This window comes from Nothobranchius furzeri, chromosome 2 (assembly GCF_043380555.1).
Source record: "Nothobranchius furzeri strain GRZ-AD chromosome 2, NfurGRZ-RIMD1, whole genome shotgun sequence".
Lineage (NCBI taxonomy): Eukaryota > Metazoa > Chordata > Actinopteri > Cyprinodontiformes > Nothobranchiidae > Nothobranchius > Nothobranchius furzeri.
In genome coordinates this window covers 98,928,713-98,947,728 of record NC_091742.1, presented here as the reverse complement: position 1 = coordinate 98,947,728, position 19,016 = coordinate 98,928,713, and the positions used below count along the sequence as shown (strand labels likewise).

The following is a 19,016-nucleotide window of genomic DNA, read 5'->3' as shown; positions in this document are numbered from 1 at the left end:
CGGCGGCATCTCCCTGCGTGCTTGTGTGTTTCTAGCGTGGTTCCACTTCGTCTTTAATAGTGAACAGATAGTTCACGTGACTATAACTAGAATCGTGCAGTACGTGCACGAATCGTACAAGTGCAGTACGTGGCTAGAGGCGCGCAGGTTCACGCGCGCGAAACGAAAACGGCAGCTTCCTACAGGGCGCGGCCATGATGAAGGTGAACGCCGGTGTGTAAATGACAAATAAGGCTTGGGCACCACCCGGGCGGTAAGTCGTCAAGTATTTACCGCCCGACGAGAAAATTTAGCGCCATTGGCGCTCGGGCGCTTTAAAGGTCGACCCCTGAAGTAGCAGGTGCAGCTGCATATTTTTTCAATAAAAACGTTATGTTGTAATGTGATGTGGTTCCGCCTTAATGTGGTACTGAAGGGCTGAGCGCTAGAGTTGTAACCTGAGACCGGACCGGAACCGAATCAGCCCAATCGGTTCTGTTGGATTTGGGCCGTGATATGGGTTGTCACGCGGCGTGCTCCGCTCGCTCGCACAGCAACTGAGAGAGAGAGAGAGAGGATCGGAGGACGTTCCTCCAAACCGATGCTCCAAACACGCATTATTATTTTCATAATTTAATTATTGTTTCTCCTGGAAGCGCTCAGTCAGACCGAGTGTTGTGATGCTGGGAGATCCGGTCTTGGGGAGGGGGCGGGGTCAATGATGGCGGCTGCAGCGTGATCGTCTGTCTCTTTTATTTAGGGACACGGAGAAGTTAAAAGGAGAGAGAAATAGAAGATAGAAGTTATTGTTCCACTTTATTCTTTTGTGTCATGATGATAAACTGATGTTAAATTCAGCTTAAAGAGAGACTGGGAGGAGGCTTTGGTCCATTTTAGGTTACAGGAGGTCTTGTCTCCTATCTGCTCCTCCAGAGACAGCATGGACATGAGGGTTACAATGGTGAGGGTCCCACAGGACAGGTCAGTGGAAAGGTTTGTAGTTAGCTGGTTAGTGAAAGAGATCTATCAGCTGGGTAATTTAATCCTAATCCAGCCCACAGCCTTCTGCTGGTGTTATTATCAGAAAGAATAAAACACACATCTTAAATATTATTGGAAGTGTAGAATTAGTTTTATGTTTTATTATTTTCTGCATCAAACAGAACTTGATTCATTCTCCATTTCAGAAACGAACCACTGGGTTCAAATAAAATAAACTAAGTCAAACATTTCATTTGGTGTTATTTCTGACACCCTTCACCTGCGGCATCAATATCTGACTCTAGAGCTGCTCAGAGACATTAAACACTCATATATGAACCCATTATGGATTTTATTATTACATTTTGTGTCCTGTAGGTTTTCAGAACTTTTTTAGATTTTGTGAGTTTTTGCAAAGCGTGTTTTTCTCAGCCTGAGGCGTGGTGTTGAACCAGGAAACAGATGTTTTACTTTGTTAAATCTTCTTAAATGTTTTGTCCTAACCTGTTGTGAATGGAGAGCTTTTGAGGGACGGCAGGTTGTGTCAATTATGTTTTCCATTTATCGATGAAAACAAATCAATATGAAATAATCGTGATGCATTGGGATGTCGAATCAAATTGAATCGTTGACCCAATAATTGTAATCGAATAGGGAGACAAGTGAAGATTCACACCTCTACTGCCCAATAAGAAAGCCAAGTTAGTGGAAGTGCAATCGGGTCCTTTGTTGTTACTCGAGCAATCGCAGACCGGACCATGGCCAGGGACACGAGGTACGGAGGGATTCTCCCCATGAGGAGGGTGTCAACCGAGGCGCTCATGTCCTGACCATAGTCAGTCAGGCAAGTGGTCAGCAACTGTGTACGAGCATAATCAACATTCACGAAAGAACGCAATTCGTTCACAGCAGAAGTTGTTTTATGCAAAATGTTGCTATGAGTGTTGAATACCACCATAGTCTGGCGTTCAGACGTGCCCAGCTGTCTCAAAGCACGCCGTTGTTGCAGTACCTGCTTATGCAGGGCCGGGTATTCTCTGTTAAGCTCATCAGCGTGGCGATGAACTGTGTTAATCTCGATCGAGTTGACTGAAGAGAATACGAAAATTTTAAAAGGGAGCCAATTGTATTAGCTAGTGAGAAAAATCTGTCCAGGAAACGCTTCTCTCTAATGTTGGTACCCGAAAGATCATTGTTTGAAACCGTCAATTTAAGCGCCTGGAATAATATGTGAGAGGCGTCAGCTTCTGAGTGTTGCATCAGGGTACTAGTCCAGCGGGCTCCGGTTTCCGAGAGGTTGCCGAAGGCATTCATCATCTTGCCAGTACACATGGACATGATGGTGAGTTCTGAACCAGAGTCCAAGATACCCTCACAGTCAAGCACCCCCTTTAGGACCCTCACGGACAATATCACAGATGACTGTTAGTGGAAGTCTGACCGGTGAGCTAGGATCACTGGGTTTGGTGGCAGGTGCTTTGGATGCTGGAGGCTCAACGCTAACAGAAGCGACCACACCAGACCTCGCCGAGGTCACAGGTGTCATCGGATGTGTCGTTGTGGCATGCATCACCTCTGCAGGACCTGCTGCTGTGACCAAGTCACGTGCAGGTTCAGGAGGTGGAGGAGGGTGTAAACCCTTTTCTGCCAAAGAGATGGACAGAACCGTCTCACATGTCGATGGATCTTTCATCAGGCCACAAAGTGCAGATCAGTGCGGCGCAAACTGCTCCTGGAGGCACACCTAGAATCAGCTCCTGGCCTTGGGGCAGGACTACAGTCCCTGCGACCACGACGTGGTGAATACCGGTCAGAAGGATATTGGCGCTCGCCTGAGCAAGACGACTCTCTCCTAGAGGAGTATGATGAACCCCGCTTTTCTCTAAAAGAAACACAATGTCTGTCACGACCAAGTCGTGGTGGCTGAGGGTCCCCCTCACCAGCTGGTGGGGGGCTACGGTCTCTCGCAACACTCTGAGACCTGTTAGTAGGAAAGCCTCATGGCTTGGAGTTGTTATAGGACTTCTGGACCTGTGATTTAGCGCCAGGTCTGCGGTTATAACCTTTTCGAGTCCCTGATGTAGTCCCTTTGAGTCGCAGCGTGAATATACAGTTCATCAGCCAAAAGAATAGTTGGTTTGGGTGTTGCTTGCTCTTTAAAGAAATAATATTACTGTTAAATGTGTGAATAGAAAGTTACAGCATTCAGTAATTCACTGTGTTTCTGTTTTTCCTACAGGTGTTAAAATAATGGCGCTGGTTAAAGAAGAAGCTCATGAAGAACAGAGTGCTGGTGAGGACCAGCAGGAACCAGAACACCTTCACATAAAGGAGGAACAGGACGACCTCTGGAACAGTCTGGAGAGAGAGCAGCGACATTTGAAGGAGACTGATGCTGCCAGATTTCTATTCACTGCTGGTTCTATAAAGAGTGAGGATGATGAAGAAAAACCTCTCGTCTCACAGCTTCATCAGCAGGAAACAGAAGACCGAGATGTTCCAGCGAGCAGCTCAGCTGACCATGTGACAGCAGAAATGACAAGTCATTTAGCAACAAGGTCTTCAGGCTGTTGTGTTAGTAAGGAATGTGTTATAGTGAAGCAACATGCAGACTCATGTAGGGAAGTCCAGAAAAAGACTAAAACCTTTAGTTGTGATCACTGTGGAAAAGAATTTAAGGTTAAATCAAGTTTAAACAGTCACATGAGTGTCCACACAGGAGTAAAGCCTTTTGCCTGTGAGCTGTGTGGACAACGATTTAATCATAAGCTGAGTTTAAACGGTCACATGAGTGTCCACACTGGACAGAAACCTTTTGCCTGTGAGCTGTGTGGACAAAGATTTACCCGAAAGACAACTTTAAACAGACACACGAGAGTCCACACAGGACAGAAGCCTTTTGCCTGTGAGCTGTGTGGACAAAGATTTCGTTATAAGACAAGTTTAAACAGTCATATGAGTGTCCACACAGGACAGAAGCCTTTTGCCTGTGAGCTGTGTTGTCGAAGATTTCTTTGTAAGACAAGTTTAAAAAGTCACATGAGTGTCCACACAGGAGTAAAGCCTTTTGCCTGTGAGCTGTGTGGACAAAGATTTAATCATAAGCTGAGTTTAAACGTTCACATGAGTGTCCACACTGGACAGAAACCTTTAGCCTGTGAGCTATGTGGACAAAGATTTACCCGAAAGACCATTTTAAACAGTCACATGAGGATCCACACAGGACAGAAGCCTTTTGCCTGTGAGCTGTGTGGACAAAGATTTCGTTATAAGACAAGTTTAAACAGTCATATGAGTGCCCACACAGGACAGAAGCCTTTTGTTTGTGAGCTATGTGGACAAAGATTTAGTCATAAGACAAGTTTAAACAGTCATATGAGTGTCCACACAGGACAGAAGCCTTTTGCCTGTGAACTGTGTGGAAAAGGATTTAACCGAAAGACAGATTTAAACAGACACACGAGAGTCCACACAGGACAGAAGCCTTTTGCCTGTGAGCTATGTGGACAAAGATTTCGTTATAAGACAAGTTTAAACAGTCATATGAGTGCCCACACAGGACAGAAGCCTTTTGCCTGTGAGTTGTGTGGAAAAGGATTTAACCGAAAGAAAGATTTAAACAGACACACTAGAGTCCACACAGGACATAAGCCTTTTATATGTGAGCTCTGTGGACAAAGATTTAGTCATAAGACAAGTTTAAACAGTCATATGAGTGTCCACACAGGACAGAAGCCTTTTGCCTGTGGGCTGTGTGGAAAAGGATTTACCCGAAAGACAGATTTAAACAGACACACAAGAGTCCACACAGCACAGAAGCCTTTTGCCTGTGAGCTGTGTGGACAAAGATTTCGTTATAAGACAAGTTTAAAATGTCATATGAGTGCCCACACAGGACAGAAGCCTTTAGCCTGTGAGCTGTGTGGAAAAGGATTTAACCGAAAGAGAGATTTAAACAATCACACGAGTGTCCACCCTGGACAGAAGCCTTTTGGTTGTGTTACTTGATGTAAGTGGTTACTTTTAATAAATGATCAGTAAGATGTGATATTCCATATAAATATGAAATATCAATGTTATTGATCTTTTGAAAATTTATCTAAAATGAAACCAGGTCATTTTGGTAGTTTGGGGAAATCTCACCTTTGTAATATTTTGAGACCGAATGAAAAATAAAGTTTCTAAAAACAAATTAAATACTACATTTCTACTACTGTGTTGGCGACGGTGGCACAGGAGTAAAGTAATCACCCCATAATCGAAAGGTTGCAGGTTCGAGCCCCCTCTCAGTCTGTCGCTGTCGTTGGGTCCTTGGGCAAGACACTCAACCCACCTTGCCTGCTGGTGGTGTTCGGAGGGACCGGTGGCACCAGTGCTCGGCAGCCTCGCCTCTGTCAGTGCGCCCCAGGGCAGCTGTGGCTACATCATAGCTCATCCCCACCTGCGTGTGAATTGGTCAATGACTGATTGTGTTGTAAAGCGCCTTGGGGGTTTCCAGGGCTCTAGGAGGCGCTATATCAAATACAGGCCATTTACCATTTACTAATGATGACACGGAACAAATGATGATAAATTATGGTTGAAACAAGATAACTGGGACAATGAGTGAAATGATGGAATGTGTACTTAGATGTTATGTAGCAAAACCAAGTGTCTTAGAAAATTGTGATATCTGGGTTGTAAAATACGTCTGAATGTATGGTTTAACAATCTCTATTAAAACACCATCCCACGCCAGTTGTGCAGAATCTACGAGTCCTTGTGGTGAAGGCTGCCGGTGATCCAGCGGTCGGAGAAGTTGATACAAACTGCCAGTAGAGTTGACTTCTGTGGTATTTGGAGCACATAGTTTCACCCCAAAAACCAAACCGCTGTTCTGAGATACCTTCCAGGTGAGTGCTGGAAGCTGGTGTAACAATTTTGCAACTGCACAATAATTTCAGACTTCCTCATCTGATGTGGAGAGACCAGCTTGTCTGAGCGTAGCCTTTAGGAGGCAGATCTCAAGTCTGGCTTTGATTTGCTGCAGTTTAATCAGAGTCTGTTGTTCCTCTGAATAAGAAGAAAGTATCATTTCTATAGTGCCTCTCAAGATAAAAATTACGAGGTACTTCAAAAAAAACAAAATATAAAAAAACATTTCGAAAATGTTGAAAAATATATTTAAAATTGGCAAAAATAGGCAATTGTGATTAAAAAATGTTAAGAAAGAGAGAGAGTGAATAGGAAAGAGGGAAATCAGTGGATCCTGAGGAAGGTGGAATAGGTGGGGAGAGCAGAATAAAGAGAGAGAGGTGAAGAAGGTCATACAAAAGCCAGCTTGAACAAGTGAGTCTTCAGCTGCTTTTTAAAGGAGACCACTGAGTCCACTGATCTCAGGGGGAGAGAGGTCCAGAGTCTGGGGGCCACAGCAGCAGATGATCTGTCACCTTTGACCTTTATCCTGGTGCTGCACAACCAGTAGGCTTTGGTCACTGGACCTCAGGGACCTGCTGGGGGTGTAGGGACTAAGAAGATCACCAATGTAAGATGGTGCTTGTCCATGTAACGCCCTATAGACCAGAACCAGGATCTTGAAATAAACCCTGAAGTTGACTGGCAGCCAGTGAAGCTGGAGGAGAAGCGGGGTGATGTGGGTGTGTTTGGAGGACTTGGTCAGAAGCCGAGCACAGGCGTTCTGAACCACCTGTAGACGGTTCAGGGAGGTTCTGCTCAGACACGTGAAAAGAGAGTTACAGTAGTCTAAGCGTGAGGAGATGAAGGTGTGGAGAACTGTCTCAAGTTCAGAGCGAGACAGAATGGGACTCAGCTTAGCAACGTTCCTGAGATGGAAGAAGGAAGAGCGAACAAGAGAACTGACATGAGAATCCAGGGTGAGAGCTGGGTCAAAGGTCACGCCAAGATTCCCAACGGAGGGTTTGGTGTGAGAAGCAAGCTGACCAAGAGAGTCTCTGACTTTGGGAACCAGCTTGTCTGGGGCACAGATGAGGATCTCAGTCTTATCTTCGTTCAGCTGAAGAAAGCTCCCACCATCCAGGTTTTGATAGAGTCTAAGCAGGTGTGTAACAGTTGCAGCTTAGACATCTCATGGGGCTTAAAGGAGATGTACAGTTGGATGTCATCTGCATAAAGATGGTAGGAGATTCCCTTGAAGGAGCTCAGGATGTGCTGAAGAGGAAGCAGATAGAGGAGGAAGAGCAGAGGCCCCAGCACAGAACCTTGTGGGACACCATGGGTAAGAGAGGTGGTGGAGGACCTAAACTTGGAGACGGCTGCAGAGGTCACAACTGGCCACTAGGGTGTGCTGCGACCAAGCCTCGAGGGAAAAAGGTGTATTCAGGGATGTGCCTGAAGTCACGTACGGGTAGGTTTGCCAACTCACTGAAAAATAAATAAGGGACACCTCGCGGGCAGGGCCGGCCGCTCCAGGCCACCCTTCCCAGCGTGGTGATTTTTTTTTGCTCTTTTTTGTGTGTGAAAGGATTTTTTTTTTTACTATTTGACTTGAAGTTGGTTTAAGAAGATGCATATTCTTTGTGATATGAAAACATGGGAAATAAATGATCATTTAGCCATTTATTTATGGCGTGAAATGACAAAATTATTATTATTTTTATTTTTTTATTTTTTTTATTTATTTTTTTACCGTGTCCTGTCTGGCTGTGAAGCAAGCAGAATTGATGTCTGAATGCTGGTGACAAGCCTTACAGATTTACTCTCAGGTGGAGCATCAAAGCGTTTGCTTTTAATGTCACGCCTGATACTTAAAACTTTATTGTTAGTGTTGTTGAATGCTTTGTAATTCCGACCAGACACAGAGACAGAGGTGAAAGAGAAAGGAAAAGAAAAGGTGGGGAGAGAGAGGGGGGGGGGGGGGGGTTCCACAAAAATAAACAATGAACAAGAGTCTGCTTCTAGACCTGCAGAAAGAGAGACGAAAAACAAAAAAAGGGACACAACAACAATACAACAAGATCTAGCTATCACTGATGAAGAAAATATATAATCAACATTGCTTAACTGAAGAATCACGATAATAAATCACAGTGCATTAAGTGCCCACCATAGTCTTAAGACCTGTGTTTAACGTTCCCAAGCCCATACTTTTGAGAGCACCATGTGAGCACCTGTGTGTGTACACGCGCTTGTTTATGTAAGATTTCTCTATAGGAGCGTCCAACAGAGAGTGTGAGGGACCACAGATCCGCTCCCAAAAGATGCGCAGGAGACGGGGGGAGCTCCAAGTCCCAGAGATCCAGGCGTTGCCCCAGAACACAGGAACCCCAAGGAGACTGCAACCAGGAAGGCCCCACCCCCATTTCCCCCGAGAGGCACAGAGGATCGCCCCGGGGGGCCACAACCAGCAGCCGGCAGAGTCCCGGGAGATATCAGCGGCAAGCCCACAGGCCCGCCCGCAGCCTCCCACCCCCTAGCCGGCCGAGCCCGGGACCCAGGGGTGACCACCCCCGCCGGGGACCAAGCAGAGCCCAGGGACCCAGACCCCACCAGACAGCCACCGGGATCTATCAGGCAGATGCCTGAATCTTAAACCCCCAGACCCGGTTGCCACGAACACTCAGGCAGACCATGGCACAACCCCTCACACCAGGTGTGGCAGGGGGAGGGGGGACAAAGATCTATATCATAAAGAGAGGTTCCAGGAGAGGGGAGGAGTCAAAGGCCCCACCTGACATATACAATCATACACAAACACAGTCACACACTCCCTCCCTCATGCTCACACATGCACATACAACCCAAGACTTACAAAAATGCATGCCGGACACCCACTCATGCTCCCCATACACACCCTATTCACTCTGGTCCCGGTACTGCTGCACATGGGGTACAACCATCACCGGTAACCAGAGTTTGACCCTTTCTGCTGGGGTGCTGATGAGCAGGCTCCCCCGCCCAACGCTGAGCACAGCAACCCACCACCCCAAACCCCAACCAGACGGCCAGATCTCCCTCCTAGCCTCCAGCCCCAGGAGGCCTAGCAACAACAGAGGTGGCTAAGACCCCTAGTCTCCCTCAGCCTGCTCCAATATAGTGTTGTGTGATCATGAGGTGTATTCCATGGCTGTGGTGAGTGGGCAGTGCGGGCATCATCCGGCCTATGCCAGCTGGTGCCACCGCACCACCCCACTTACACTCTCAGCCATCAGTGTCTAAGTGCGGTTTAAAATTGGAAGTGGGCACCGGCACCCGGGAGGAGGCTGAAATATCCCCCTGCCAAATGCTGTTGAATGTGCTCACTCCCAAGGCCCTAAGTGTGTGTTTGTGTGGAATGTCGTCAGTGGAAGTGTATAAGGTGCAAATAAAATTGGGGGGCAGGTTGCCACAGGAATGCGGAAATGGGGTCCATACCCGCACTCCCTGACTTGCCCACCCCCCAAGATCCTATGTGTATGTTTGTGTGATGATGTGAGGGAGCAGGAGGAGAGAAATATGCGGGAATGGGGAGGAATGGCTGGCTGGGCTTAGCCCTCCAGGGAGCCAGCTCCCCTACTGGCCCCAATAGGCACCTCTGTTGACAAACTGCCACCCAGGGCATGGAGACCCCAGCCCATCCTGCCAGGGCCCAAAGTAGCAGCATTACAGAGCCCCACGGAGTCTGAGGGAAACCAACCCAGCCCCACCCCAGCAGAATATCTATGCCCATCCCTGCATTTGCACAACTTCCAGAATATATAAGACATGGGACATCCAGGTAAGGTTGGGTCCTCCCCCTCCTGAACCTCCCCTCTCCCCTGTGATGGAACGGCAGAGGAGTCAAGGTCTACCTGAGGCCCCTGAACCCGGGCCAGGCACTGCTGCGTTTTCCTGCCTTCTTCCCGGCAGCATACATGTCAGGACCCGACCCCCAAGGCCCCGCCCAGATCCCCACCCGGGGCCGGCCACCCCCAAACCCCGAGCCCCCAGGCCCCCACCCAGACCCGCCCAGGGGCATTGCAGCCGCCAGGCAGTGACCCATGGCCGCCGCCAAGCCCCCCAAGGGGCCCCACTCACAACTGCCAGTAGTCCACCCCCCGAGGCAACCCAAGCACCTCCAGAGGGGGGCAACGGCCCCCCAGTCCCAGACACCCCCAGTGAACCCACCTCCAGGGAACATCCGGATACTCCAAACTCAGACCCCACACCCCCCCACCTACACCATCCCGTAGGACAACATCAATGGCCCCCCACCCTCGCTATGTGATGGAACCGATCAAAGGAGCCCAGAGAGATTCATCTGAAGTGGAAGCAGAGGCTATATCAAATGCAATATGATCTAACAAAAGATTTCTATACTGGTTAATGCAGAGAGTTTCTCTGTTTTTCCAATTCAAGAGGATAGTGTCATGAGCCGAGGTGAGTACTCCTGTTCTCATAACCATCTGTGAGTCTCTTGCCAGGAGAGGGAGTGGCCCAGCTGTTCCTGATCAGCAATCAGCGGGGTGCCTTCCTATTTAAGGTGGATGGTGGACACACTTTGACGCCGGAAGATTGCCTCAGTTTTGGTAGTAACCAGCCACTCGTGTGATCTCTAGTGTTCTTAGGATAAATGTTATTCATTGTGTTTGCGCTTATATTGGATTTACCCTTCCTCAGGATTCCTGTCGACCTCCTTGGATTCTGACCTCTACCAGGATTTTGGATATTCAGCACACGGACCATATCACCACCGCCATAACCCACCTCTCGTCTCACCCAGTGCCCCATCCACCAGGACGCCCCGCTTCTCTCCACCTCTGCTCCCTCTCCTGTGCTTCCCCGGCTCTCTACCTCTCCCTCCTCCAGCCAACACATACACCCCCCCACAGTAAGTCTGCTGAACACCTCTGCCTGCCTACAAAGGATTGTGACACCAGAACCTTTGCTCACCTGTGTTCTCCCTCCTCCAGACGCTGAGCTGTTGTTGCAGTTTCAACCACAGAATTATCTGTGCATCTTAAGTTTCCCCTTATAAATAAATCATTTTTTCATCAATTTTTGGTCAGTGTTGTATTCTGCACGTCTTGGGTTAAGTACCTTCCTCCAAACATGACAGAATCTTCCGGCCAAAGCATTAACCCTGCAGACGCAGCACTGACCAGTTTCTCCCACAGACTTTCACAGCAGGAACAAGTCATACCTCAACTCATGGAACAACTCACCGCAGCCAATGCCCGCTATCAGCATTTGGAGAGTTTAGTACAACAAATCCATGATCGGCTTCCCCAACAGCCGATCCAGCCTTCTCCAGCAGAATCCCAACCTTCCATTCCGCTTGCCTCCGCTGCACCTGGATCCGCGCATATGGAGATGAAACATTTCCGCCTGGCTTCCTCTCCACCTGCAGTCACGTATAGTGGTGAGTTCGAGGACTGTCAGAGTTTTCTGTTACAATGCCGTTAGACGTTTGAGCGCTCACCAGGAGCTTTTACGTTGGACTCCATTAAGATCTCTTATGTGATCGGACTTCTAAGAGGCAGAGCTTTAAGATGGGCTGAGGCCAAGAGCCACAATGACTCTTTCCTTACCGGCTCATATGCAGATTTTTTATCTGAGTTTACCCTGACTTTTGGTGTTACTGAATCCTTAGCGGACACCAGGAAGCAGCTCTGGTCCTTCTCTCAGGGTCGCAGATCCGTAGCTGAGATGTCAGTTGAGTTCCGAACCCTTGCAGCCAGAACTTCCTGGAACGAGGACGCTTTAATTGCGGCTTTTACGTGTCCACGATCAACTTGCTCTTTGTCCCGAGCCTCGCTCCCTAGATGAGCTGATACGTCTGGCCATTTCTATAGACCGCCGTCACCAGGAATTAAGACGACCCAGCGCCCGTTACAATGAATCCCAGTTTTCTGACCGCTCCAGACAGGCTGCTCAGCGATCGCCTCCTGAGAGCCACGCCCCCGAGGAGCCAATGCAGATGGGAAGGAACAGACTGACACAAGAGGAGCGGCAACACCGGTTAAGGTCAGGTCTCTGCATGTACTGTGGTGAGCCAGGTCATTTTGCTAGAAGCTGTCCGCAGTTAAAAGGCAGAGTCCACCCGTAAACAGGGGACTACTGGTGGGCGGTAATTCTAGTTCTGCAGTTCCCCGTTTTACCCTTCCTTGTTCCGTCATGGTCGATTCTAAACAGATCCAGCTGGAGGCTCTTGTGGACTCTGGATGTGAGCGCTCCCTGCTGGATGCTGGGTTGGTGAAGAGGTGGAACATACCCACCATCCGGCTGAACCCTCCGCTCTCCGTCACATCTCTGGATGAACGTTATCTGTCCTCAATCACCCACAAGACGCTTCCTCTTCATCTCCAGATATCAGGAAACCATACCGAGCAAATTGAGTTTTTTGTGTTTCCTTCTCCCCGGTCCCTTGTGGTTCTCGGTCATTCCTGGCTAGAACTACATAACTCCCAACTGGACTGGAGCAGGAACCAAATCACGGGCTGGAGCCCCAACTGCTCGCAGAACTGTCTGCGTTCTGTATCCCCTTCTCCTCGCTGCCACCCAACGCCCTTGGAGGAGGAGATTGATCTGTCTGCCGTTCCCCCAGCATATCACGATCTCAGGCAAGTGTTCAGTAAGACTCGAGCTTCGGCTCTGCCACCTCACCGTCCATTTGACTGTTCGATTGACCTTTTGCCCGGAGCTCCTTTACCCTCTAGCCGGCTTTACCAGCTTTCGAAGCCTGATAGGGAGAGCATGGAGACTTATATTCAGGATGCCTTGTCTGCTGGCACAATCCGTCCTTCTACGTCACCTCTGGGAGCCGGGTTTTTCTTTGTGCCCAAGAAGGATGGAACTTTAAGGCCCTGCATCAATTACAGAGGACTGAATCAGATTTCGGTGAAAAACAAGTATCCTTTACCCCTGCTGTCATCAACCTTCGAGCCCATCCAGGACTCGGTGATCTTTACCAGGTTGGACCTCAGAAACGCATACCATTTGGTGCGTATCCATCAGGGTGATGAGTGGAAAACAGCTTTTAAGACACCCATGGGACATTTTGAGTATTTAGTTATGCCATTTGGACTGACCAATGCACCCGCTGTTTTCCAGACTCTTGTAAACACTGTTTTGGGTGATTATTTAAATAAGTTTGTCACTGTCTACCTAGATGACATCCTTATTTTTTCCAGGACTGAGACTGAGCACGTTCAGCATGTTAGAGCGGTTCTGCAGCGGCTGCTGGAGAACCGTTTGTACGTGAAGGCGGAGAAGTGAGAGTTCCATGTTCCAACGGTAAAGTTCCTGGGTTTTGTGATCGAGTGTGGAAAACTCAAGGCAGACCCAGAGAAGGTGCGGGCAGTTCTGGAGTGGCCCACACCCACTTCCAGAAAACAGTTGCAGAGGTATTTAGGCTTTGCTAACTTTTACCGAAGGTTCATAAGGAACTATAGTCAGACTGCCGCTCCTCTCACCTCACTCACCTCTGTTAAGAGACCTTTTGTTTGGTCCTCCGAAGCGGATGCCGCTTTTCAGGCGCTAAAGAGACGCTTCACTGAAGCCCCAGTGCTCCACAGACCAGATCCCCAACTGCAATTCACCCTTGAGGTGGATGCCTCTGACACTGGGGTGGGGGCAGTCCTGAGCTCTCATCCTCCAACTTAATCTGCCAGAACCCATGAGATGCATCCAATTTAGAAAATAACGTTGCACCAGACATCTCACTTACAATCTCCTCTCTGGTAGGAAGTAAGTAATGTTCCCTTTTGATGTTATCATTTAAATCCTTAGGGTCCATACAGATCCTCAGGTCACCATTAGGTTTCTTGACACAAACCATGGAATTAACCCACTCAGTCGGAGACTCCACCTTCCGTATGACTCCCAACAGGGTCATCCGGTCGAATTTGTGTTTCAGTTTGCACCTCAGGGCACCCGGAACTCGCCTAGGAGCATGAACAACAGGTCTGGCATTGTCCTTGAGATGTATCTTATATGTGTAGGGCAAGGCCCCAAAACCCTCAAATACATCCGGGTATTGGCCAACAATAGTTTCTGCGCTGCTGTGCGGATCCCCGTTGACATGATACACTCTATGGACCAGACCTAGCCGTTCACATGCTTCATCTCCTATCAAAGAATCACGACCTTCCGGAACAACTATAAACTCCAAGTCGTGTTCTTTACCTTTAACGTGTACTGTGAGAGTACACTTGCCTTTGGTGATGATGGATTGGCCATTGTAGGCTTTGAGGATGCTAGATGCCGGACGAATGAGCGGTTTCACATCCATGGCTTCAATATCACGCTCATTTATCAAATCAGCCTTCGCCCCAGTGTCCAACTTCACAGGAAGAACAGTTCCATTCACAAGCCGTGGCACAGTCCATTTATCCACCTTCACGCCGCGCGTCACAGCAGATGGAGACACGTCAGCATCACGTTCCACAAGACCCACAAAGAAAGTCTCGCTCAGGGAAGCTTCTTCCACCGTGTGTACAGGATCACGCTTTTCAGGCTTCTTTTTAGAAAAGCAATACTTGGAAAAATGATTAAATCCTTTACAGCTGTTGCATATCCTGCCTAATGCGGGACATTGTCTCAGGGCATGTCGCATCCCACATCTTCGACAGGAAAACGACCTCTCCTTGTCCTGTCCACATTTCCGTTGGCATGAAACAGCTGCAACATCAGGCTCCATTCCCTGCTCCCCCGCTCCGTCACCAAAAGCTTTCACACGGTGCCGGGCTATTTCACACGCATGGCAAATATCCACAGCTTTAATCAACGTAAGATCAGTCTCTCTCAGCAGCTTTTCTCTCTCTTTTGTATCATGTATTCCAAACACGACTTGATCTCTGATCAGCGAATCCTGAAGAATTCCAAAATTGCACGTTCGTGCCTTTAACTTCGAATCCGTCAGGAAGACATCAAAGCTTTCATCCTGCTGCTGCAAACGTGCACGAAACACGTACCTCTCGAATGTCTCATTTTTCTTCGGTGAGCAGTGATCGTCAAACCTCTGCAACACAACGTCAAACTTGTGCCGGTCCTCCTCATCCTCAAAGACAAAGGTATTAAACACCTCCACAGCGCGGGGTCCCGCCACTGTAAGCAACAGAGCAATCTTGCGAACATCAGGCTTGCTATCCAGGCCAACAGCCTGCAAATACAGCATGAAGCGTTGCTTGAACGAACGCCATTCACAATCCACATTTCCAGTCCAGACAACAGCTTCTGGAGGCCGCACACTATCCATGGCAGCACCCCTCTCCTGGTACCATGTAATGTTTCTGGAAGTATGCACCAAGTTTCAGGTTCTTCACAAAAGATGTTTATTGTGTTCCTTCTCCAGCTGTACATCATCCTCTCATCAACGCTCACCTCTACCCTTAAATAGATTATCTAATACTGCCCCCTTGTGGGCAGAGCCACCATAGATATCACTACACTAACCTTAACCCTCTTGCTACCTAAAACGTTACTCTCACTGTGATCAAGCGTCTGTTTCCCATGCATTCTGACTGAATTTTCATATTTGCCGCCCAAGAGGAACGTTAGAGCATACCATCTGGCGAGGGGGAGATTACACATACCCTCTACTTTTAACCTCCACCGTGGTAGTTGAAACCTCCCCCTCGCGTTGGCTCGGTCCAAACTCGACCAATGACGAGGCGGCTCCCACCGTTCACTTCATAGAGCCGGCTTTTAGAGCGACCGACACATCACTAACGTGTTCGCTAGCAACATGGTTAGGGTTAGGATAGGGGTGAGGGGAAGGTTAAATAAGAGGATAAGGTTAAGGTGAGGTGCAATGAGCTTGTTTGGTGCCCTCGCTGCGGACATCCCATCGCGTCAGTGTAACGCTGCATTGGGATCTGCAGTCAGAAAAGGGAAAAAGCCCTTTTCGCACATAAGTAACGGAAAAGGACACTTTTGGCGTCAGGAGTCTGAGGCGGAGGGTGGCTGACCAAGCGTTTGTTTTTGACGCGCTGGGAGTGAGAATGTGTTGCAACACGATTTAACGTCAGTCGAGGAATCCGTCAGGGGTGTCCAGCTTCGCCACTACTTTTCATTATTGTAATGGAACTTTTAGCTATTTTCATGAAACACAATCCAAATATTCCAGCACTGAACTTGATGGGAGCCCCATTGATCATAAGTCAATTAGCAGATGATACTACACTATTTTTAAAGAACACGTCACAGGTTCCTCTCACACTAAATGAAATTTCATTATTTTCAAAGGCCTCTGGTTTGTACCTGAATATCAGAAGATGTGAATTATTAAATATTCATGACTGTGAACCCAGTATCTCTCTTAACATAGCTATTAAAAGTGAAATTAAATATTTGGGTATTATAATCTCAAAGAATACAAATAATAGAGAAAATCTAAATTTTGAGCATATTACCCAGAAATCTAAAAAGATCCTAATCAGCTGGTTACAAAGAGACCTCTCCATCTTTGGACGCGTCTTACTTACCAAAACAGAAAGTATGTCTCGACTGATTCATCCATCACAATGCTTATATGTTTTCAATAGATCAGGGATTCCCAAAGTGTGGTGCGTGTGCGAGCTGCCGCTAGGGGGTGCGCGAGCTGCCGCTAGGGGGTGCGCGAGGTGAAAAGTGTAATGGCTGCGGAGCTCAGAGAAGTCTGTCAGATGTCACCATAGCATAGAAACTCATTTGTGGGTGGGCCAAAGAAAAAGTAAGTGGGCACAATAAATGTAATTGAAAACAAGTATATTGTTGAGCGCGCGCGTGTCCTCCGCATGTGCCCTAGCTTCATAATAACTATGCGCCGAGCTTCAGCACTCTGGCCTGCGCACGCCGATATGTTCCGTATTTGATCATTTTTAACGGTGTTGGAGGAATCTGAAGGTGGTGAGTCATTCTGGCAGATTGTAATTAACACCTGTCTCATGCAGGTGTTCTGACGTTGTAAACCTCACACACAGAACATTGTGGATGTAACAAAATAACAAGACATGATTCCCATTCAGGCTATTGACAGCGCGCTGAAGATCTGAAGTTCAGAGTGCGTCTGTCAGAGGTCAGACGCGTTCCGGCTGAACCACGGCTCACGGGTGCACAAGTGAGCACATCTGGGCTGGGCAGAAGTCATTTTACAACATTGGTTTAAATAGCACGAGACGCGGTGACTTGAGCGGCTGTGCCGCGCGAGTATGCGCACACACACACACACACACACGCACACAGATTCAATAAGCGCACACGCTGCTTTAACTCCAGCGCGCCGTCAGACTGAAGGCAGAAATGAACGCTGCCTCCACCGTGATAAAAACTTTTAAAATGGTTATTTTTCATTCAAGGTCAAATTAAGATATTAGCTTCTGGGATGAGTCGGGTCCGCTCCAGCCAGTGACTCCTCATGAACCTGACCACAAGTCCACTGCAGCATTTGTTATTCCAGTCAGCGTGGCAGCGGATCGCAGATTCAGCCACACCATAAAACAGCAATAAGTCGGTCTGAGGTAAAAGTGAACCTCATGGCTATACATTGTCCCCTATTGACATTTGATTACGCACAAGTAGGTGATCAGTTCAGGTTTACGCAGAGCAGAAGGAAGGAGAGCGCTCTGGCCGCACAGGTTAAACGTTCCTACTTTAAGAAAACCGTTAAATTGCATTGTTCATGTGCTACCTGGGCACTCTAAATATTTATTTACAATGAAATCAAAGGAAATTTTAATGGTATCGAATGTTTATTAATTACTATTTAAAAAATGTAAGTGATGGGGGATTTTTTTAACCCTGTCTGTTTAGCTTGACATCTGATATATATATATATATATATATATATATATATATATATATATATATATATATATATATATATATATTTATAGAGCCATGCCCCGATGTGGGGCCGGGGGGGGGGGGGGGGGGGGGGTCGACATGGTCGGGACATAGAAGGGGGTGCGCGGCTAAATAAGTTTGGGAACCACTGCAATAGACTAATCAATAATATAAATCAAATGAACTGTAATTACATTTGGAGAAACAAGCAACATTATATTAGGAAGAATGATGTAGTGAAATCATTTGAAGAAGGAGGTTTGAATGCGATTGATTTTGAAGCAATGGATGGTTCCATCAAACTCAAATGGTTGCAGTCTTTCAAAAATAACTCAAACAGTATTTGGTTTTATTTCCCTAAAATGATTTTCGAGAAGCTTGGTGGCATTGAATTTCTCTTAAAGTGTGACTTTGAAATTTCCAAATTACCTATTAAATTATCTAATTTTCATAAACAGTACTGGAAAATGATTTACAAGCATCATTTTTCTCCACATACAAATTCAGTTTGGAACAACAGATGTATATTGCTAAAAAGAAAATCCATTTGTTATAAGGATTGGATGGATCATGGAACTTGGACCGTTTTACACCTGTTAGACAATGATGGCAACGCATTATCGTATAATAAATTCATAGATAATTATGGCGTATCATGTACTCAAAGTAAATTCATTCAAGATGTGAAAGCCATTCCTCCTGCAATGATTCAGATTGCTAAAGCCAGTTTAACCTGTTCTTCCTCTATAATTCGTGAACCGTCCTTAATTATTGATTATCGTCAATTTAAAGGAAAGTCATGCAATAATAAATTTTTAAGGACAATTCTAACCAAACAACTTTAAACTTCTCAATTCAAAAGAAAATATTTGTAATTCTAGGTTTTGATTAAGTATCTTTCTTTTCCAATTCCACCAAAAGCAAAAGAAAATCACTTTAAAATGTTAAATGCCAAATACCCGTCCAAGGACTATCTTCACAAGAAATTCAGTATAGATACGAACACATGCACTTTTTGCAACACTGATATTGAGACTACAGAGCACCTTTTTTATTCATGTTCCAGATGTTTTTGGGATGGTTTTCAGTACTGGTTAACCTCTAAAAATATTGACTGCCCTTCTCTAACCTTCCACGTAACAAGATTTGGCCTACAAACAGAAAATAAGAAAATAGAATTTGGGATTAAAAACTTATTTATAGTTGCAAAATGTTTCATTCATAGATGTCGCTTCTTAAGAACTACTCCGATTTTTGCTGGTTTTAAAAATGAAGTCCTTCTATTGAAGGCTTCATTAGATGAGTGTAAATGAAAT

At 46.8% G+C, this 19,016-nt stretch overlaps 2 protein-coding genes across 2 annotated transcripts in view; one reads left to right on the top strand and one right to left on the bottom strand.

The window, feature by feature from the left end:
- Window positions 1-5,708, top strand: part of LOC129162175 (zinc finger protein 91-like) — a 38,945-nt gene extending 33,237 nt beyond the window's left edge. Inside the window, exons 15-20 of the mRNA XM_070548758.1 lie at window positions 1,654-1,735; window positions 1,921-2,029; window positions 2,224-2,302; window positions 2,434-2,627; window positions 2,850-2,943; window positions 3,200-5,708. Coding sequence (XP_070404859.1) covers window positions 1,654-1,735; window positions 1,921-2,029; window positions 2,224-2,302; window positions 2,434-2,627; window positions 2,850-2,943; window positions 3,200-4,968 — 2,327 coding nt within the window. The 3' untranslated portion in view covers window positions 4,969-5,708. The remainder of the gene's footprint in view (window positions 1-1,653; window positions 1,736-1,920; window positions 2,030-2,223; window positions 2,303-2,433; window positions 2,628-2,849; window positions 2,944-3,199) is intronic.
- The window catches only part of LOC129162178 (oocyte zinc finger protein XlCOF6), an 849,318-nt gene that overhangs the window by 63,191 nt on the left and 767,111 nt on the right, over window positions 1-19,016 (bottom strand). The gene's annotated exons all lie outside the window — the stretch shown is intronic.